The 17,434-nt window shown below is 42.3% G+C and overlaps 1 protein-coding gene across 1 annotated transcript in view; it reads right to left on the bottom strand.

Moving 5' to 3' along the window:
- The window catches only part of TM9SF4 (transmembrane 9 superfamily member 4), a gene marked incomplete at both ends in the record, with an annotated part of 42,671 nt that overhangs the window by 23,201 nt on the left and 2,036 nt on the right, over nt 1-17,434 (bottom strand). The window contains one exon of the mRNA XM_084247939.1: nt 3,878-3,991. Within this exon, the coding sequence (XP_084104065.1) occupies nt 3,878-3,991 (114 nt within the window). The remainder of the gene's footprint in view (nt 1-3,877; nt 3,992-17,434) is intronic.

The raw sequence follows: 17,434 nt of genomic DNA, 5'->3' as shown, positions 1-17,434 counted from the left end.
CTCAGCAGTGTCCTTCGGTCCTTCTGCCTGCTCTGCTCCCTGCTCTGGCTCTGGTGAATTCTCTCACCCTCCTGCGCTTCTGACTGTACCCAGCGCATGTATAAACAAACAAACAAACAAATAAATAAAAACATGCCTCTATAAAAAAAAAAAAAAAAAGAGTAAAGGATGGGAAATTAACCCCAATAAAAAAAAAAAAAAAAAAAAAAAAAAGATATACCCACACAAAGTGGGAAGAATCAACGTCAGTCTCATGTCAGTTCAGGTCAGGGCTTGTCTATAACAAGTACAACTGGGTTGCAGAGCTTTCTAGATGGGAGGTTGCGGGACTGAAGACCTCTATTAAGTATTTCATGAACTGCTTAAAGCAAAATGGTCAAGAAGTTACTGGCCATTAGACTAGCCTGTAATTTTGTGTTACTTCTTAGCATTCTCTTTTCCTGGGAAAACAAAGAAAGAAACAAAGAAATAAAAAACACCTTGCAAAGAGAATGAGTTCCTCCCTTTCTCTTTCTCCTGGCAGGCCTGCAAGCCGGAGTCACCCTGTCCCCTCTGCTTGGTAAAGGCCCTGGGAAGAAAGGTACTGCAGCGGCTAAAAGATGGGGCTCTGCAATGGAAACAACCCAAATGCCCAAAAATAGATGACTGGATCAAGAAGATGTGGTACATATATACAATGGAATATTACTCAGCAATCAAAAAAATAAATAAACTCATGCTATTTGCAGCAACATGGATGGAGCTGGAAGGGCTCATGCTCAGCGAAATAAGCCAGAAAGAAAAAGTAAAACACTGGATGGTCTCACTCATAGCAGGAATTTAGAAAACCTAAATATGGGACGAGGAAAAAGACTAATTATAATAAAGTAAAAATCAAAATCAACAAGCAACTATAAACCAGAGACACACTATGGGGGTGGGGGGAGGGGGGAAGGAGGGATTAGGGTCAAAATAAGGAGTGTGGGAATTGTATGGGGAATATAACCAAGATGAAAATGCATACATTGTGCAAAAATGAAATGATGTAAAAAATATATAAAATAAAAAAATTAAATAAATAAAACATATTATGGAAAAAAATGAAAATATATCATTAAAAAAAAAAAGATGGGGCTCCAAACTAATCCCGTCTTCCTTACATGTGACCTTGGGCAGGTTGGTTCCCTTCCCCGGGCCTTAGTTTTCTTATCTGTAAAACACACAGTACCTGCCTCAGAGGGCTCTTGGGGGACAGCCTGAACTAAGCAAAGCATAAAGTCTAGCATGTAAATAAGCCTCAATAAATGTTATTTTAATATTGCTTCTGAAAGTTCCAAGTCCTGCTTCCAAGGAAGAGATGTTCACAATAATGCAACACTTGTAATGCTGCATGTGCTCATTACTACAGTTCTCAATGAGGTCACTAAAGGTTGTTTCTCAGACATATTTATTCACCCTGCCATGCTATGCAGTAGGAGCTGGTGATTCAGTGAAGGAGACAGATAAGCCCACTCTTTTCAGAACCTGTATAGAGGTAGTTTTCATTTTTCTACAAATGTATTATTTATATTTTTAACTTTTAAACTGGTTAACACCCCCCCCCCCATAATCAGAACATGCTATAGTTGATGCCCCAATTAAGCACAATGTGTAGCTATTTGCAATTCTGCTAATATTGAAAATATGGTGGCAAACAAAGGAACATGTACAGGACAGCATGTCACAGGGATGGGCCTTTGTGAATTTCTTGTCTTCTGCTTCTCTTTTTAAACACTGTGATGCTCAGGACAGGACAAATTCTTATTTTCATGCAACTTCACTGCTTTGTTTTTGCAGAGCAGTAAAGATGTGGTTCATGTTGACATGGTAATGAAGAAATGAATGTTTATTTTAGGAGCAGAATTTATTTTTATAACTTTGTAATGTTTGCTAGCCCTTTTTACAGAATCACTAGGGATCTGAGGAGAACTTTAAAATTTCAACTATAGGGCCTCCCCTGGCGGCGCAGGCGGTTGAGCGCTGCACTGTGAAGCTGTCTGCAGCCTTTGCAGCGCTGGTTCGATTCCGGCCGGCGAGCGTCCCACATGGTGCACCAGACCTCTTTGTCGCACCTGCTGCTCCCCTCAGCAATGTATTTCTTCAGTCTGCCTGTTCTGTTCCCCGCTCTGTCTCTGGTGAATCCTCTCACCCTCCCGCATATCTGGCCTGTATCCCGGTTCTTGTGCAAATAAATAAATAAATCTTTAAAAAACAAAACAAAACAAAAAACCACTGAAATTCAAAATAAATAAATAATATTTCAACTATATATTATTTTTTCTATGGGGGATTATGGAGGCAGGAGAATGCCAAGTACCCTTGTATTCTGTAAACACTGTAAACACTGCATAGGAAGAAAAATTAAAAAATACACCCAAGTATTAAGAGTGGTTATATTCTGGGGATAGTAGAGGGGAACCTATCAGCTGGGAGTCCTTCAACAGGCTTACACCACCCCATCTTTCTGGTAGCAGTCTATCTCCAATGACTGGTCCATGGAGGGATGGAGGGAGCCAGTCCTCTTATCTCAGTCTGTAACAATCCTGAAGGGCCATTCCAGTTCCAGAGCTTTCCAGAAATGTTCAACTATTATATCGCAATTCATTGTCTTCCTTGGCCCAGCTCCACTTCCCTCCCTTCCTCCCACAAGCTGACCCCAAGAGCCGCCCCAGTGAGAATCACATACAAGAAGATCCATTCCCCTCCCCCCCACCAGTCTAGCTTGTGGCACTGAGAATGTCACCAAAAGTACATTGTAGACATTAATCAAGATGCCCCTTGCCCCTGATCAACCATATTTTATATTGTGACTCCACTCCCTGCCCCCATACTGCCACAACTGATTAACCCACAGATGGGCAACTAGCCTGAAAAGGCGAAGAGGGCTGGTTGGACAGCTTCTCTCTAGACTCTGATTTTAAGCAATGTTTCACAATCCCTAACTGTTCACAAACCAACTCATCCTATCACTTGTTTGCCTCTGACTCATTTTTAGGTAAATATATTTATTTTAGAAATAAACATTTTATCTCCATTAAACATGAAAACCAACAATGATAGTCATGAAATCATGAGTTAAAGTACTAGCTATATTTTCTTACCTACACTGAAAGAAAATAGCCATAAAAATAAAATATATTGACCAGCCACTTAAAATCATCTCATATGCTACCACTCAATTGGGAGAATCCAGCTGGTGGCAGGACGTAAAATTGAAAAAACAGTGGAGATAAACAGGTTTTGCATGCACAGACACTATGTGTTATGCAAGGAAGGCTGGTAACAGAGAGGATGGAACAGCTGAAACGGGAGGCAGAGAGGTCATAGAGAAAGAAGCAGGATGAGAGAGAGACACGGAAAGACACGAAGACAGGAAGACAGACACACACACACACACCCCTCAGAGAGGGAGAGAAGGAGGAAGGCAGAGAGAGAGAGAGAGAGAGAAAGAGAGAGACATAAAGAAACAGCAAGAAATGAAGACAGAGCCAGAGACAAAGAGAAAGGAAGGAACAGAGCGAGAACACGCAGGGAGGGCCGCAGAGTCAGGGGGCACAGAGAACAAGTGAAATGCAGAGGCAGTGCTCCTGGAACTGCGGGACTGCTGCTGGCATTTTTATTTCAGCCTTGACAGCAGGCAGGGAAGCCTCTTTTTCCCAGGGTGAGTGCTTTGTTCTTTGCCCCACAGGAGGGAAAAGTCCAGCTCACCAGCGTTTTAGACACTCACGTCCTCTTATCAGACACTGGCCACAGCCTCCATATCACTTTACCTCTGCAGACAGTCCCACTGCCCTTCAAGCTAGATCCCCCAGCCAGGCTGCCCAGCACAGAGGCTCTAACAGTCCAGAAATGAACCTACCTTGATTTCTACAGGATCGTTCTGGTGGAAGTTGGTTGGTGCAACCCCAGGGACATAGAAGGCGCTTGTTTCACTTGTGAGAGACAGAAGCAGCAGGGACCACGGCAGCCAATCCTGCTTAGAAGAAGAGACGCTGTGGTCAGAATGGGAGGAAAGAAGTTAACATTCCTCTGGAACAGATCAAGTTATATCACCATCACCTCTGCTTTAACATACCCACTTTTGTCCTCATTGAGAAACCGGAGGCCTTTGGAAGTGCTGCCTCCCAAATGCCCCCAAGAGCTCTGAAAAGGACAGAGTCTGAAATTCCAGAAATGAGCCCTGAATGAAAGAAGTACAGCTGTCCTCTGAACTCAGGGGCTAGAGGCATTGGCCTCCCTACAACTGACTGCACGTTAACTTTTGATTCCTCCAATTTACAAATAGCCTGTCGGTTTATATACATTTTGTATGTTCTACATATTATATGCTATATTTTTTTTTTTTAAAGATTTATTTATTTATGCATACAGCAGCTGGGATGCAGGCTAGAGATGCGTGAAGTGAGAGGATTCACCAGAGACAGAGTGGGGAACAGAACAGGCTGACTGACTGAAATACACTGCTGAGGGGAGCAGAAGAGGTCTACCTCGCCATGTGGGTTGCTCCCTGGTGGGCCGGGGATCGAACCTGTGCTGCAGAGGCTGCAGATCACCTCATAGTGCAGTGCTTAACCCCTTGCACCACCAGGGAGGCCTATATGCTATATTCTTTTTTTTTTTTTAATTTTTTAAAAAGATTTATTTATTTATACAAGTACTGGGTACATTCAGAAGTGCGGGAGGGTAAGAGAATTCACCAGAGCCAGAGCAGGGAACAGAACAGGCAGACCGACGAGAAATACACTGCTGAGGGGAGCAGTGGGCAGCAGGAGAGGTCTGTGCGCCATGTGGGACCCTCACTGGTGGCCGGGGATGGAACCGGCGCTGCAGAGGCTGCGGGCAGCTTCACAGCCCAGCGCTCAACCGCTGCGCCACCGGGGAAAGCCCAATATATGCTATATTCTTAAAGTAAAGTAAGCTAGAGAAAAGAAAGTGCTAAGACAATCTAAGTGGATTATCATAAAGGCCCTTATCCTGTTATCATCATGCAGAGTAGGCTGAGGAGGAAGAGAAGGGATCAAAAATATCCATGTACAAGTGGACCAGTGCAGTCCAAACCTTGTGGTTCATGAGTCAACTGTAATTAACATTAAATGTCACTTCCATAGAGAAGCTTTCAGTGACTCTCCTATCTATTATAAAACAGCATCCTCAGGGCTCCCATCTCCCATTACCCACCCCCCAATTTACGTAATTCATTTCTCTGCATGGACTTATTTACTGAACATGTACAATATGCATTGCTTTGTGTATCATTTGACCCCTTCATTCGAACGTAGTGTTTGTGGCAGCAAGGGCTGTGTTCCCAAAGCCTGGAAAAGGGCAAGTACCAGTAAATAATGTGCCTACAGGACAGTCATATGGGAACAGAAGGCAAGAAAGATCAATTACTGGCCTCAAAAAATTCACTCCATCAAAGCTTCTATTTCCCTTCATTAATTACAACACTTCGTACCCTCAAAGAATCATCCAGTTCTTCTGGTCTGACCAAAGAATTTTGTTGTCCACACACCTAGATCACCAACTCGATTATGCTTCTGCATCTTGGGAATGTTTTGGACACTCACGTCCTCCTGTCAGACACTGCCCACCGCCTCCATATCACTTTACCTCTGCAGACAGTCCACTGCCCTTCAAGTTAGAGTCCCCCCCCCCCCCATACGGATGATTCTTTCTGGAGTTCAGTTTTTTTTTTTTTTTTTTTTTTTTTTAAATTTTTTTTTTAATAGAGGCATGCTTTTATTTATTTATTTGTTTGTTTGTTTGTTTGTTTTGTTTATACATGCACTGGGTACAGTCAGAAGCGCGGGAGGGTGAGAGAATTCACCAGAGCCAGAGCAGGGAGCAGAGCAGGCAGAAGGACCGAAGTACACTGCTGAGGGGAGCAGCGGGCGGCAGGAGAGGTCTGCGCGCCATGTGGGACCCTCCTCCGGTGGCCGGGAAGCAGCCGGGGATCGAACCGGCACTGCAGAGGCTGCGGGCAGCTTCGCAACCCAGCGCCCAACCGCTGCGCCACCGGGGAGGCCCTGGAGTTCAGTTTTATAGGGAGTCAGACTCATTCAGCGGGCTTGCCCAAAATGTCAATTTATCTGATTTTTACTTAAACAAGTTGAGAAAAAAATGGCTTTAAAAGTTTAAGGGGCTGAGCTTGGTACATTTTTTTTTTTTAAGATTTATTTATTTATTTATACAAGCACTGGGTATAGTCAGAAGCGCGGGAGAGTGAGAGAATTCACCAGAGCCAGAGCGGGGAGCAGAGCAGGCAGAAGGACCGAAGTACACTGCTGAGGGGAGCAGCGGGCGGCAGGAGAGGTCTGCGCGCCATGTGGGACCCTCCTCTGGTGGCCGGGGAGCAGCTGGGGACCGAACCGGCGCTGCAGAGGCTGCGGGCAGCTTCGCAACCCAGCGCTCAACCGCTGCGCCACCGGGGAGGCCCCTGGCACACTTTTTATAGATACATAGGTCAAAGTCTTAAAAGCAATATATTCACAGAAAGTTTTATCACCCATTTGTTGTAACTGTTTATAAGTATCTGCCAGCTGATTTTTTAAAAATGAAATAATAGCCTGAGCCCAATAAAAACAATGAAAAGTGGCTAAGACAGCTGTAGTGTATTTGGTAGTAAAGTGGTGAGCAGAATTAAGGGTTAGGTAGGATTTTTAAAAGCAATGACAGGGCTAGTGGGTAGAAATTGACTCATGGGGGAGGACTCTGTCCTTTACTTTCAAAAACATTAAAATATAAATTCAGATCTATAGGAGAGTTGTAAAGACAATATGAAGAGTTCCCATATACTCTTCCCCTAGTTTTCCTTTCATGTTAACATATAACTATGGGCAAGTAAGGCTTTCAAAAATAACTAACATTTGGCCTTCCAGGGGCACAAGGGGTTAAGTCTCAGCAATATGAGGCTGTTGGTGGCCGCTGCACCTCTGGCCTGCACCCCAGCTCTTGTATGCATAAATAAATGGAAAATAAATCTTAAAAAAATGTTTAAAAAAATAACATTTAAAAATTTCTGATAAAGTAAAACATATACAATAAATAATTCAATCAGTACAAGCAGGCATACCATTACACATAAATACCCCCTCCCACTTTAGTTTCCCATATACAGCTATCACCAGCTCCTTGAAAATCTCTCTAGAGACATGTCTGTAGACAGGCACAAGGGGAAAGGCTTAGTAGTATGGGTTTGCTTTGAATACAATAGATTTTTCTTCTTTCTGAGTAGTGATGGAAAGTGTACCAACTGTAGACTGATCACAGCAACCGATTTCCTCTCAACCAGACAATTTCCTCCATGTGACCAACAAGTCGTCAGAAGATTCTGGCCCTTCACTCTTTGAAACCTTTGGTAAACCTCATTTGTTGGCCCATGGAATGTGAGTGCTTTGTGTGAGGAAAGTAAACCCAGTCCCCTTTTTTCCTATAATTCCTCTTTGTACATGAATTCCTATAATTCCTCACTGTACAATGCTAGTTAGACAAATACATTGGTGGCAAAATTGCCACCCGAAAATTGTTTGAAGGAAGAAAACCCTCAACCTTGAATTTTTGAAAAATGATACAGAAAACAACCCTCACACAAACTACTCAATTTATGTTAGAGGAAGGATCAAGACAAGAGAAATAGCAAAGGATAGTTCTATAATATGCTAGAATATTGGAATCATTTAAGTTGGCAAACAAAAGCAATTCAGAAGTTCAACTTAGGGTATTCCAAGATGACAATGTTAAATATTAAATGCCACTGTGCTGGTGCTCTCCTATGGCTACAGGGATTACGTAAATGGAAATACGTTGGGGAAGGGCAATTTGGCACACTCTATCAAAAGTCCTCCGAAAGAACATTCTCTGATCCTCAATCTGGACATATTAAGAAAAATACGGCAAGTATGCCAAAATGTACACAAAAGGATGTTCACCACAGCATTATTTAAAATAGTGAAATAAAGCATCACTTACAAAAAGTTCAACAAGCAGGGGATAGAACAAGGCACAAACTCCACACCCCCTTCCCTTAAGTTATCTTTGAGAAAATGTTTATAGAGGGAAAAAAGGGCGATCTAAATGACAGACCTTTCCCTTTTTAAGAATATCTGCATTTTCTAATTTTTCTTAAGGGATTATATAGTATTTATAACACTTACGAAAAACAATACAGCAGGCAAAAGAAAACATCACTCTTCTGAACACCTTGGTTAATCTGAATTTGGTACAGAAGGACCTCTGCCTGCTAACCCCAAAAAGTCTTTCCAGTAGTACCTCCCATTTCTTCTTTCAAGCTTTTGTGAGCAGACTTGCTTAGGTGAGGCTGCCTTCAAGCTTTTGCTCAGACTGTTTCTGACACCTGTCCTTGCCTTATTCAAGTTCTAACTACCCTTGGAGGTCCAGTTGAAATGTTTCTTCAAGAACCCTTCAGATCCCCACAGGGAAAATGCCATTTCTTCCTTACTTTTCAAGTACTCATAAATATCTTTAGAATGACAATAAAGCCAAGAGAATGGAAACATTACCCAGTAACCAAATGAACTGTTACACTTACATATGTTCAAAGATTTCCATTTAAATCATTTGACAAATATTAAAATCTGTACTTATTTTAAGGTCCTACTACAGTATCTTTCATGTGAATTATGGTTAAGCATCTGCCATCTCTTCACCTGCACTAATCATTTGTTTAGCTTTGTAAATGGGAGTACTCAATAAATCTTTATCAAATTAATAGTTGTACCAACCAATCTCTGAATATGAAACCATTTATATACAGGCTGAATATTATGGTTTTCAATCTTTGGTGTATCCCCTTAATAATTTTTTTAGGGCCTCCCCGGTGGCGCAGCGGTTGAGCGCTGGGTTGCGAAGCTGCCCGCGGCCTCTGCGGCGCCGGTTCGATCCCCGGCTGCTCCCCGGCCACTGGAGGAGGGTCCCACATGGCGCGCAGACCTCTCCTGCCGCCTGCTGCTCCCCTCAGCAGTGTACTTCGGTCCTTCTGCCTGCTCTGCTCCCCGCTCTGGCTCTGGTGAATTCTCCCACATGGCGAGCAGACCTCTCCCACGCTTCTGACTGTACCCAGTGCTTGTATAAACAAACAAATAAATAAAGCATACCTCTATTAAAAAAAAAATTGCTTAAAAAAATAATAATTTTTTTAACCCTCAAATTTAATAATTTCTTGAAACCTCCCACCTTTTCACCTGTCTAAGGAGCTGGTTTGAAAATCCCTGAGACCATCTATTATTCCTTTATCATATCTATAAGTCTAGAATAGTGGTTCTTAACCCTGATGCATATTAGGATAACCTAGGGATAAATGAATGGATTAAATTCCCAGCCAAAAGGCTTGGAGTGGCTGAATGGATTAAAAAAACAAAAAACAAAATCCAGTGATGCTGTCTACAAGAGATTCACTTTAGATCTAAAGACACACATAAGCTGAAAGTGAAGGGATAGAAAAGATATCCCATAAAAATGGTAACAAAAAAAAATAAAATGGCTATCCTTAGATCAGAGAGATTTAAGTAAAAACTATGTCTGAATGAAAGAAAAAAAATCCACACGATCATTTACATAGATAGAAAAAGCACTTGGCAAAGTTGATCATCCATTTATGATTTAGCTCAACAAAATAAAGGCCATATATGAAAAGTCAAAAGTTAATATCATTATTTCTTGCTTTCCCCAAGTAAACAACAATTTCCTCTCCTAAGAAATTGAACACCAGAACTTTGTGCCTTATATATAAGGTGATTTGAAACCAGGGCAGAGGATTACAATCTCCTGTGGTTATCAAGCCAATTAAACCTACAAAGTTACTACAGTTCTACCTTCTTTTGAAACATAACCCTTCAATCTTAGCAGAGAGACATTGCCCTGGCGAACTCACTGAGCTCCCTGAGAGCTTAGGTTGCAAAGGAATGTAAAGCAAATTCTGAGAGTTCCATACACTTTTGTTCAAAGTCTCAACCAAATGTAGCAAGTAGAAGACCAATGTAGCACACACAAAATCGAAAACTAACAAAAAACCACAATAAGGATAATATTAACTCTGATGGGAAAATAACACCAAAAAGCAATAAAAAGTCAGAGTCACCGAGCATCTACAAAATAAGTACAAGGCAGTGCGGCGCACACACACTCCTCCTTTAGTTCATTTAGTCCCTGCTTTGTGCTATGCACTTTCGAATGCTGATATGCACCATCCTCACAACTACAACTACCTAGAGATTTTTGTCATCATTTTGCAGATGACTGCCAGTTAACCCAAGACTCAGAGACGAAGTAACTTGCACAAGATTGCAGAAGAACAGGTATACCTATATAGAGGCAGGTGAGTTAAAAAGGTCGTGAGCATGTGATGATGATGATAACAAATGGCAGTTATACTGTTTATGTTTGGCATAATGGAGTTCTGTTTATATAAACTGATATAAAAGTCTTTGGGTCTTAGACATAGTTTCACGCAATAACCCAATTAATCACAATATTCCTATAAGGTAGAGGTCATTATTATTATATTATTTTTATTAAGGTAACGCTGATTTGCAACACTGCATACCAGAAGGGGGGAAAAAACAGCCAGAAATCAGTAAAGACGAAACATTTGGCAATATAGTAATGTTAGCTCAAGCTGGGTGATGGGTAATGGTAATTTGTTATACTATTTTACTTTTGTGAATGTTGGAAATTATAAAAAAGGTGTTTTTTTTTAAAAGACACTTTTATGTGCATACAAATGTGGAGAAATATTTTTTTAAATCAAAAAGATTATTTACTTCTGATGAACAGATTGGGGGTAGCCAAGTGATGTTCTTTTCATTTATAGCTTTTTAAATACTCTGCCATATACATGGTTCACCCATATTCAAAATAAATATATCTGCATTTAAAGAAGGGGGAGGAAATGGGCTGCCTCTGAAGATACTTGGGTGAGTTCCCCTGAAGATGTATAGCATATGGAGTTACAAGTAAGAAAGATGACGCGGGGCTTCTGACACGAAGTGTGTGGGAAACCAGACCAGATCAGCAATCCTTAACCCAGGAGAGATTGTGGCATACCCCCAAGAACCTTATAAAGACTACAGTCCCTGTTCCCATGGATAAGGAAAAACAAAAACAAAAAAACCACCCTCCAAAATGCAGGCTTTGAAGTATGATTCTGGTAGGATTGGGGACCTTGAAGTTCACAGGCCCTAGTAAGACCCCTGTACTGAATACCATTCCAACTTCTTCCTTTAATTCATTTCCTCTGTACCTCTGATACAGCCCGATAGAGGATGTTTGATTTACAGTTCATTTCTGTAAGGGAGTGAGGAGTAGCAAAGCACCTGCTTCTAGGGAAATGCCTTTGTATCTTTCTTTACCTTTTTTTTTTTTAAAGATTTATTTATTTTTATTTATTTATTTATTTAATTTATTTATACAAGCACTGGGTACAGTCAGAAGCGCGGGAGGTGAGAGAATTCACCAGAGCCAGAGCGGGAGCAGAGCGGGTAGAGGACCGAAGTACACTGCTGAGGGGAGCAGCGGGCGGCAGGAGAGGTCTGTGTGCCATGTGGGACCCTCTCCCCAGCCACCGGGGATGAAACCGGCTCTGCAGAGGCTGCGGGCAGCTTCACAACCCAGCGCTCAACCGCTGTGCCACCAGGGAGGCCCTTTCTTTACTTTTTAATGCTAGGTTCAATCTGAAAAGTCAGTTAAGTATTTAGCAAACATGTTTTGTATGGTCAGAACCATGAAAGAAAAAGGAGTCCTAAGAGATGTGAACCAGACCATTCAACCTTATTTTGCTTTAATTGGTTTCTAAGTCACGAGACTGCAGAAGCAGCATGTCAAGGAACAAGATGATGGCAATCTAGAAACCCTTTCTACTGACACCTAACACCCTACCAATGGCAAAGATACAGGTGACCTGGAAAGTTATGCTGCTCAAGAGACCAAGAATCAAGGTCTTGTCTTCCACTAGTCTATTCTTGAGAGCCAGAAAGACTCTCCCAAACAGTACAATGAAGGACTGCTAGGACTAAAAATCCCCCTAAACCCCTCAAATTTGCCCCACCCAGTTTGAAAGGTATGAAAAATAAACTTCTTTCAAAGAAAATAGGAAGTTTCCCCTGAGAACTGAAAATTATTTCAATCACTCACATTTCTCTGTGGCCCAAAGTTAACCTTTAGTTAACCTCTTCTTTTCTGGAGCTCTCTGCCTTGCAACTCCTTTCCCATAAATAGCATCAACTAGCGGTACAGTCTGGTTGACCTGTACAGACTTTCTGCTTTCTGGTTCCCATTCTATGCCTTTCCTGCTGCAAAAGCAGCAACATTCTTAATTGGCAATCTCCTTTTTCTTTCTCAAAGATACAGTCATCATTTTAAGACCACTTAGCAACTGCTCCCTAGATTAAGAAGAAAAAAAAAAAAAACACACAAAAAAGGGTTTTGGGGGCAGAGTTTGCCAACAGCTAACTGAAATCAATTACCTAATCACTTAACGCTCCCCAAGAATTCAACCACACACCCAGGATGGCTACTGACAACTAAAGACCACTTACCAAGCAGCCCCACGGAACTCAAGAACTCACAGAGCAAGACAACAGAACCAAATTAGCCACAGGAGACTCCAAACTCTGAGACTCTGCTCAGAGCCCACAGACACAGAGCAGCAATACAGAAAAGACTCAAAACTATTCTTTCAGGTTAGGAAAAAACCCACAGCAGGTCTATGGCAGCCCAGGTAAACCTCACTAAGCAACAGACATTCAGATGTAAACCCTGAGGCTAAAGAAATGCAGAAATAAAACCCATGAATTGCACTTACCTGCTTTCTCCGACTTGGATGTTTATAAAAGAACTGTTCACCCAAGCAACAGGCCTACATGGTTTACCTCTGGAAGACTTCAAACTTTGGAGTGCAAAAGTTACAAGAGACCCCACTGTGTGTGGCACTTTCATCTCATGTTTCGTTTTCTCATTACAAATATCCTCAGAGGAAAGTATCACCCTCATTCAAAAAATGAGAAAATGATTTCAGGCGCACCGCCCACACAGGACTGGGCTCCTGTTTGCACAACAATGTGAATGGACTTAAAGCCTCTGAACTCTACATTTGAAATGGTAAGTTCTATGTCGTGTATATTTTATAACTTAAAAAAAGATTTTTAAAAATATAAAGGTTTCGGCCTCCCTTGGTGGCGCAGGCGGTTGAGCACGGCGCTGTGAAGCTGTCCACAGGCTCTGCAGTGCCAGTTCGATCCTGGCCGGCCGGTGATGGTCCCACTTGGTGTGGCAGACCTCTCCTGTCTCGCCCACTGCTCCCCTCAGCAGTGCATTATGTTAGTCTGCCTGTTCTGTTCCCCACTTAGTCTCTGATGAATCCTCTCACCCTCCCACGCATCTGGCCTATACCCCGGTTCTTGTATAAAATAAATAATCTTCAAAAAAAAAAAAAAAGATAAAAAAAAGATAAAGGTTTAATGAAGCCAAAAGTCATAAAGCAAATCAGTGGCAGATTCTAGCCGAGGGCGGGCCTCCCTGGTGGCACAAGGGGTTAAGAGGCAACATATGAAGCTATCCGCAGCCTCTGCAGCACGAGTTCGATCCCCAGGCTGGCCAGGGAGCAACCCACATGGTGCAGCAGACCTCTCCTGACTCGCCCACTGATCCTTTCGGCAGTGTATTTTGGTCGATCTGCCTGTTCTGTTTCCCACTTTGTCTCTGGTGAATCATCTCACTCCCCACACCTCTGGCCTGTGCCCCAGCACTTGTGTACATAAAATAAAATAAATCTTTAAAAAAAAGATTCTAGCCGAATTCTTTAGACGTCTTAGTTTCTTCATCTCTAAAATGGGCTTTTGTGAAGATTAGATGGAATAATAGATTGGGTACAATGTTTATCCACTGAAATGTGTCATATGAGAAGAACATTTTACCCTGAAGTCAAGTAACACAAGGGATTATCACAAACCTAAATGAAAAAGCCACTCAGAAGACAAGTGGGAATAGAGGGGAAGGTGGTGAATTGGACCCTCCATGGGCAATGCTCCTGATGAGGCATTTGGACCCACATTTTGAAAAGAAAATTAAAATAAATAATTTTTTATGTGAATTCTCCCAATTACAACTAACTCAAAAAGTTTTAACATTCCCTGCCAGTCAACCCTCTCCACCCCAAATCAGGTCCATATGTGTGAAGATGTGGGCCACAGGATGACTGTGAATTTACAGACTTCTGGTAGAAACTGAGACCCAAAGATGTTAAATTACTTGCCACTGCACCGTCTCTCCTGCAAACTGACTTAGGAATTCAGTTCCAAATTGTTATTTGATTTTTTTGTTCTAAAGAACTGCTGGTAGCACTTAGCATGCCCTCTAAATACAAAACCTCAGGACTTCAAACCCTGGAGGTGTGTCAGTTTAGTGATCAGGCAGAGGTGAGAAATCACGTTAGGAAGGCAGAGAAGGAAGCAATGAAGAAGAAAGAGATGAAACTAAGTAGTACTGGGTGTCTGCAACTGTGTCCCATTTAGTGCTAGCAAATGGTTCAGGGATCAAAGCAAGTTTGGGGGTGATCGGTAGGTCCATCATTCATCTGTAGCCAGATGGCCCTGTTCATCCTGGGTCCTTCCCACATTCCTGCCAGTACCCAGAGATCAAAACTCAACCTTCTACAACATTCTGCAACCTGCTTCTTTAATGCTGGGATCAAAGGGGAACTTTTGTCCAAGTTGTAAAAGAGAAACCAAGAGCCTACGTCATGCTGTCTCTGCCTCCTCTGTACTTCCTGAGGGGATTAAGGGCACTCCTTTTAAGAGACTCCTCAGAGCAACACATTTGAACCAAGGACTGGGATCACCACCTCTGTTCCATGGATATAGCAGCCCCTTCAGAAACTGTGCCGGGGGCCGGGAGGGGGGGCAACTCAAGAGATTAGACAAGGTAACCATAACTAACAGCAGCTTGGAAAGATCAGGGACTATGACCACGGAAACAAAACAAAATCAATCTGACTTTATAGGCATATTGTTTAGTTTATTAGCAAAGGTAACTGAATGAACTTGGAACTCAGAAATCAAGTCCAAACCTTAATTTCAAACATGACATACGTAGAAACAGACCTATAAAGGCCAGGCCTTTATTGCCCAGGGCCACAGAGTGGATCAATGGCAGTGCTGGGACTAAGTCCAGGCTGCCTAACTGTAGCTCCAATGCTTCTTCCTTAACAGGCTGATGCCCACCAGCAACTTCACACAAGCGCTAGTGTGGTGGCAGAGTCCAGTCCTCCTGCCTACCTCTTGTTGCATGCAAGACTCTACCATCCAGAATCCAACACTAAAAACAGTTCCTGGGGGACCTCCCTGGTGGTGCAAGGGGTTAAGACGCAGCCTATGAAGCTATCAGCAGCCAATGTAGCACAAGTTCGATCCCCGGCCAGGGAGGTGACCCACATGGTGCGGCAGACCTCTCCTGTCTCACCTGCTGCTCCCCTCAGCAGTGTTTTCAGTCTATCTTCCTGTTCTGCTCCCTGCTCTGTCTCTGGTGGATTCTCTCACCCGCCGGCACCTCTGGACTGTGCCCAGTTCTTGTATAAATAAATAAATTAAAAAAAAACAAACAAAAAATAGTTCCTGGGCCATCAGCTCAGAGGAATCCTGAGGTCATTCAGTCCATTCCCAGGCCTCTGGACTGGATCAAAACCATGTAACTTCGAAAGAGTGTGATGTGACCCAATAATTCCAATCCTACTTATAGACTCAGGAAAACTGAAAATGCATGTTCATATAAAAACTTGTAGACTAATGTTTATAACATTATTCATAACAACTGAAATTGCAAACAATTCCAGTTTCATCAACTGATGAAATATTATTTGGCCACAAAAAGGAATGAGGTGCAACAACATGGATGGACTTTGAAAGCATTAGGCCATGTAAAAAAAGCCAGATTTAAAACACCAGATATTGTATGATTCCATTTATATGAATTATCCAGAACAGGCAAATCCATACAGACAGAAAGTAAATTAATGACTGACGGGAACTGGGGAGAGGGTAGAGTGGGAAGTGATTACTAATGGGTTTCTTTGTGCGGTGATGAAAATGTTCTGGAAGTTGTGATGGTTGCACAACTTGTGAATATGTTAACCACTACTGAACTGTACAATTCACAAGAGTGAATTTTATGGTATATGAATATTATGCAATAAAAAAGGGAAAAAGATAACAAAATCCAAAACAAAAGGAACAATAATATATGTGAAAGAAAAACTCATTCTTCAAACGGAAATTCTACATTGCTGAGATGTCTACAAATGCATTCAATGCACATTTCCCTAGTTCCAACAAAATAATATTCTCAAGAGCATACTCCATATGCTCAACATTTCCACAAAGAGACACGAGCCTACTCTCACTTCAAACCCAGCTAGATCAACTTCCTATTCTGTAACTTTATAGATTTATCTAAATGGAAAGCAGGAACACTAGAGGGAATTTGACACTGGCCATCTACTCCTTTAGTGACAGAAGTCCTGCCCAGGTTTGGGAAACACCCACTATTCCAACCCTTCAGGGAAGAAGAGTCATTCATCAAAGGCAGGGAGGGAAATGGCTAAGATACCACTTGAAACTTGTACCCACAACCCCAACTTTCAAAACAAAAGAACAAACCAAAAACCTAGCCTGTTCCCACGGTCACTGAATCCACTAGCTAAGTTCCTCTTCGGTTTCCTCAGAAACCCATATACCCCAAAGCAGCTCCACAAGACTCCATCCCCAGTGGATGTGAAATACCCTGTGTGTACGGGGTATGGGACTGCTGTGACTTCTGAGTAATACACTGCTTGACACAGACCAACCTCAGTCTACCTGTGACCCTACTCTGCTATTACACATTCCCCCTGTAACAAACTAGCTTCCACCCCTTTTTGCTATTGTATCAAACCTGAAGTTTCTCATGTGCACCCTTTAAACTGTATTCATCATGTAAGCACAGTACAACACTTCCAGGTGACAGGACAAAAATCACAGTGCTTAGAACAAAATCCAAACTCCTTTCCATGGCCTCTCTGTAGTCTGAGAACAAGCCAAACCTGTACTGTTCTGTCCTGGAGGTGGTGGGAAGGAAAAATACCCTAAGAGTATAGTCTCTTTCAAAATTCAGTACACAGACTATAAACTGTAACAACGATCCACCCCTACTATAGGCATGCGCTTCTGGAAACACAGCTGCTCCTGCCTCTCTCTGATTTTATCCTTCTACTGTCCTCTTCCAACCCCACCCTTCACCCTGCATCAATTTCTCCAGTCTTCCAGGCTCATTCTCACCTTGGCCCTTTTCACTTGCCATTTCCTTTGCCTGGAACATTCTTCATCGGGTCTCAACTCAAGTCACCCTCTCTGGGGTTTCTCTGAACACTTAA

Source organism: Talpa europaea (genome assembly GCF_964194135.1).
Source record: "Talpa europaea genome assembly, chromosome: 11".
NCBI lineage: Eukaryota > Metazoa > Chordata > Mammalia > Eulipotyphla > Talpidae > Talpa > Talpa europaea.
The sequence above is the reverse complement of the archived record's forward strand: the minus strand, read 5'-3'. Positions and strand labels throughout refer to the sequence as shown.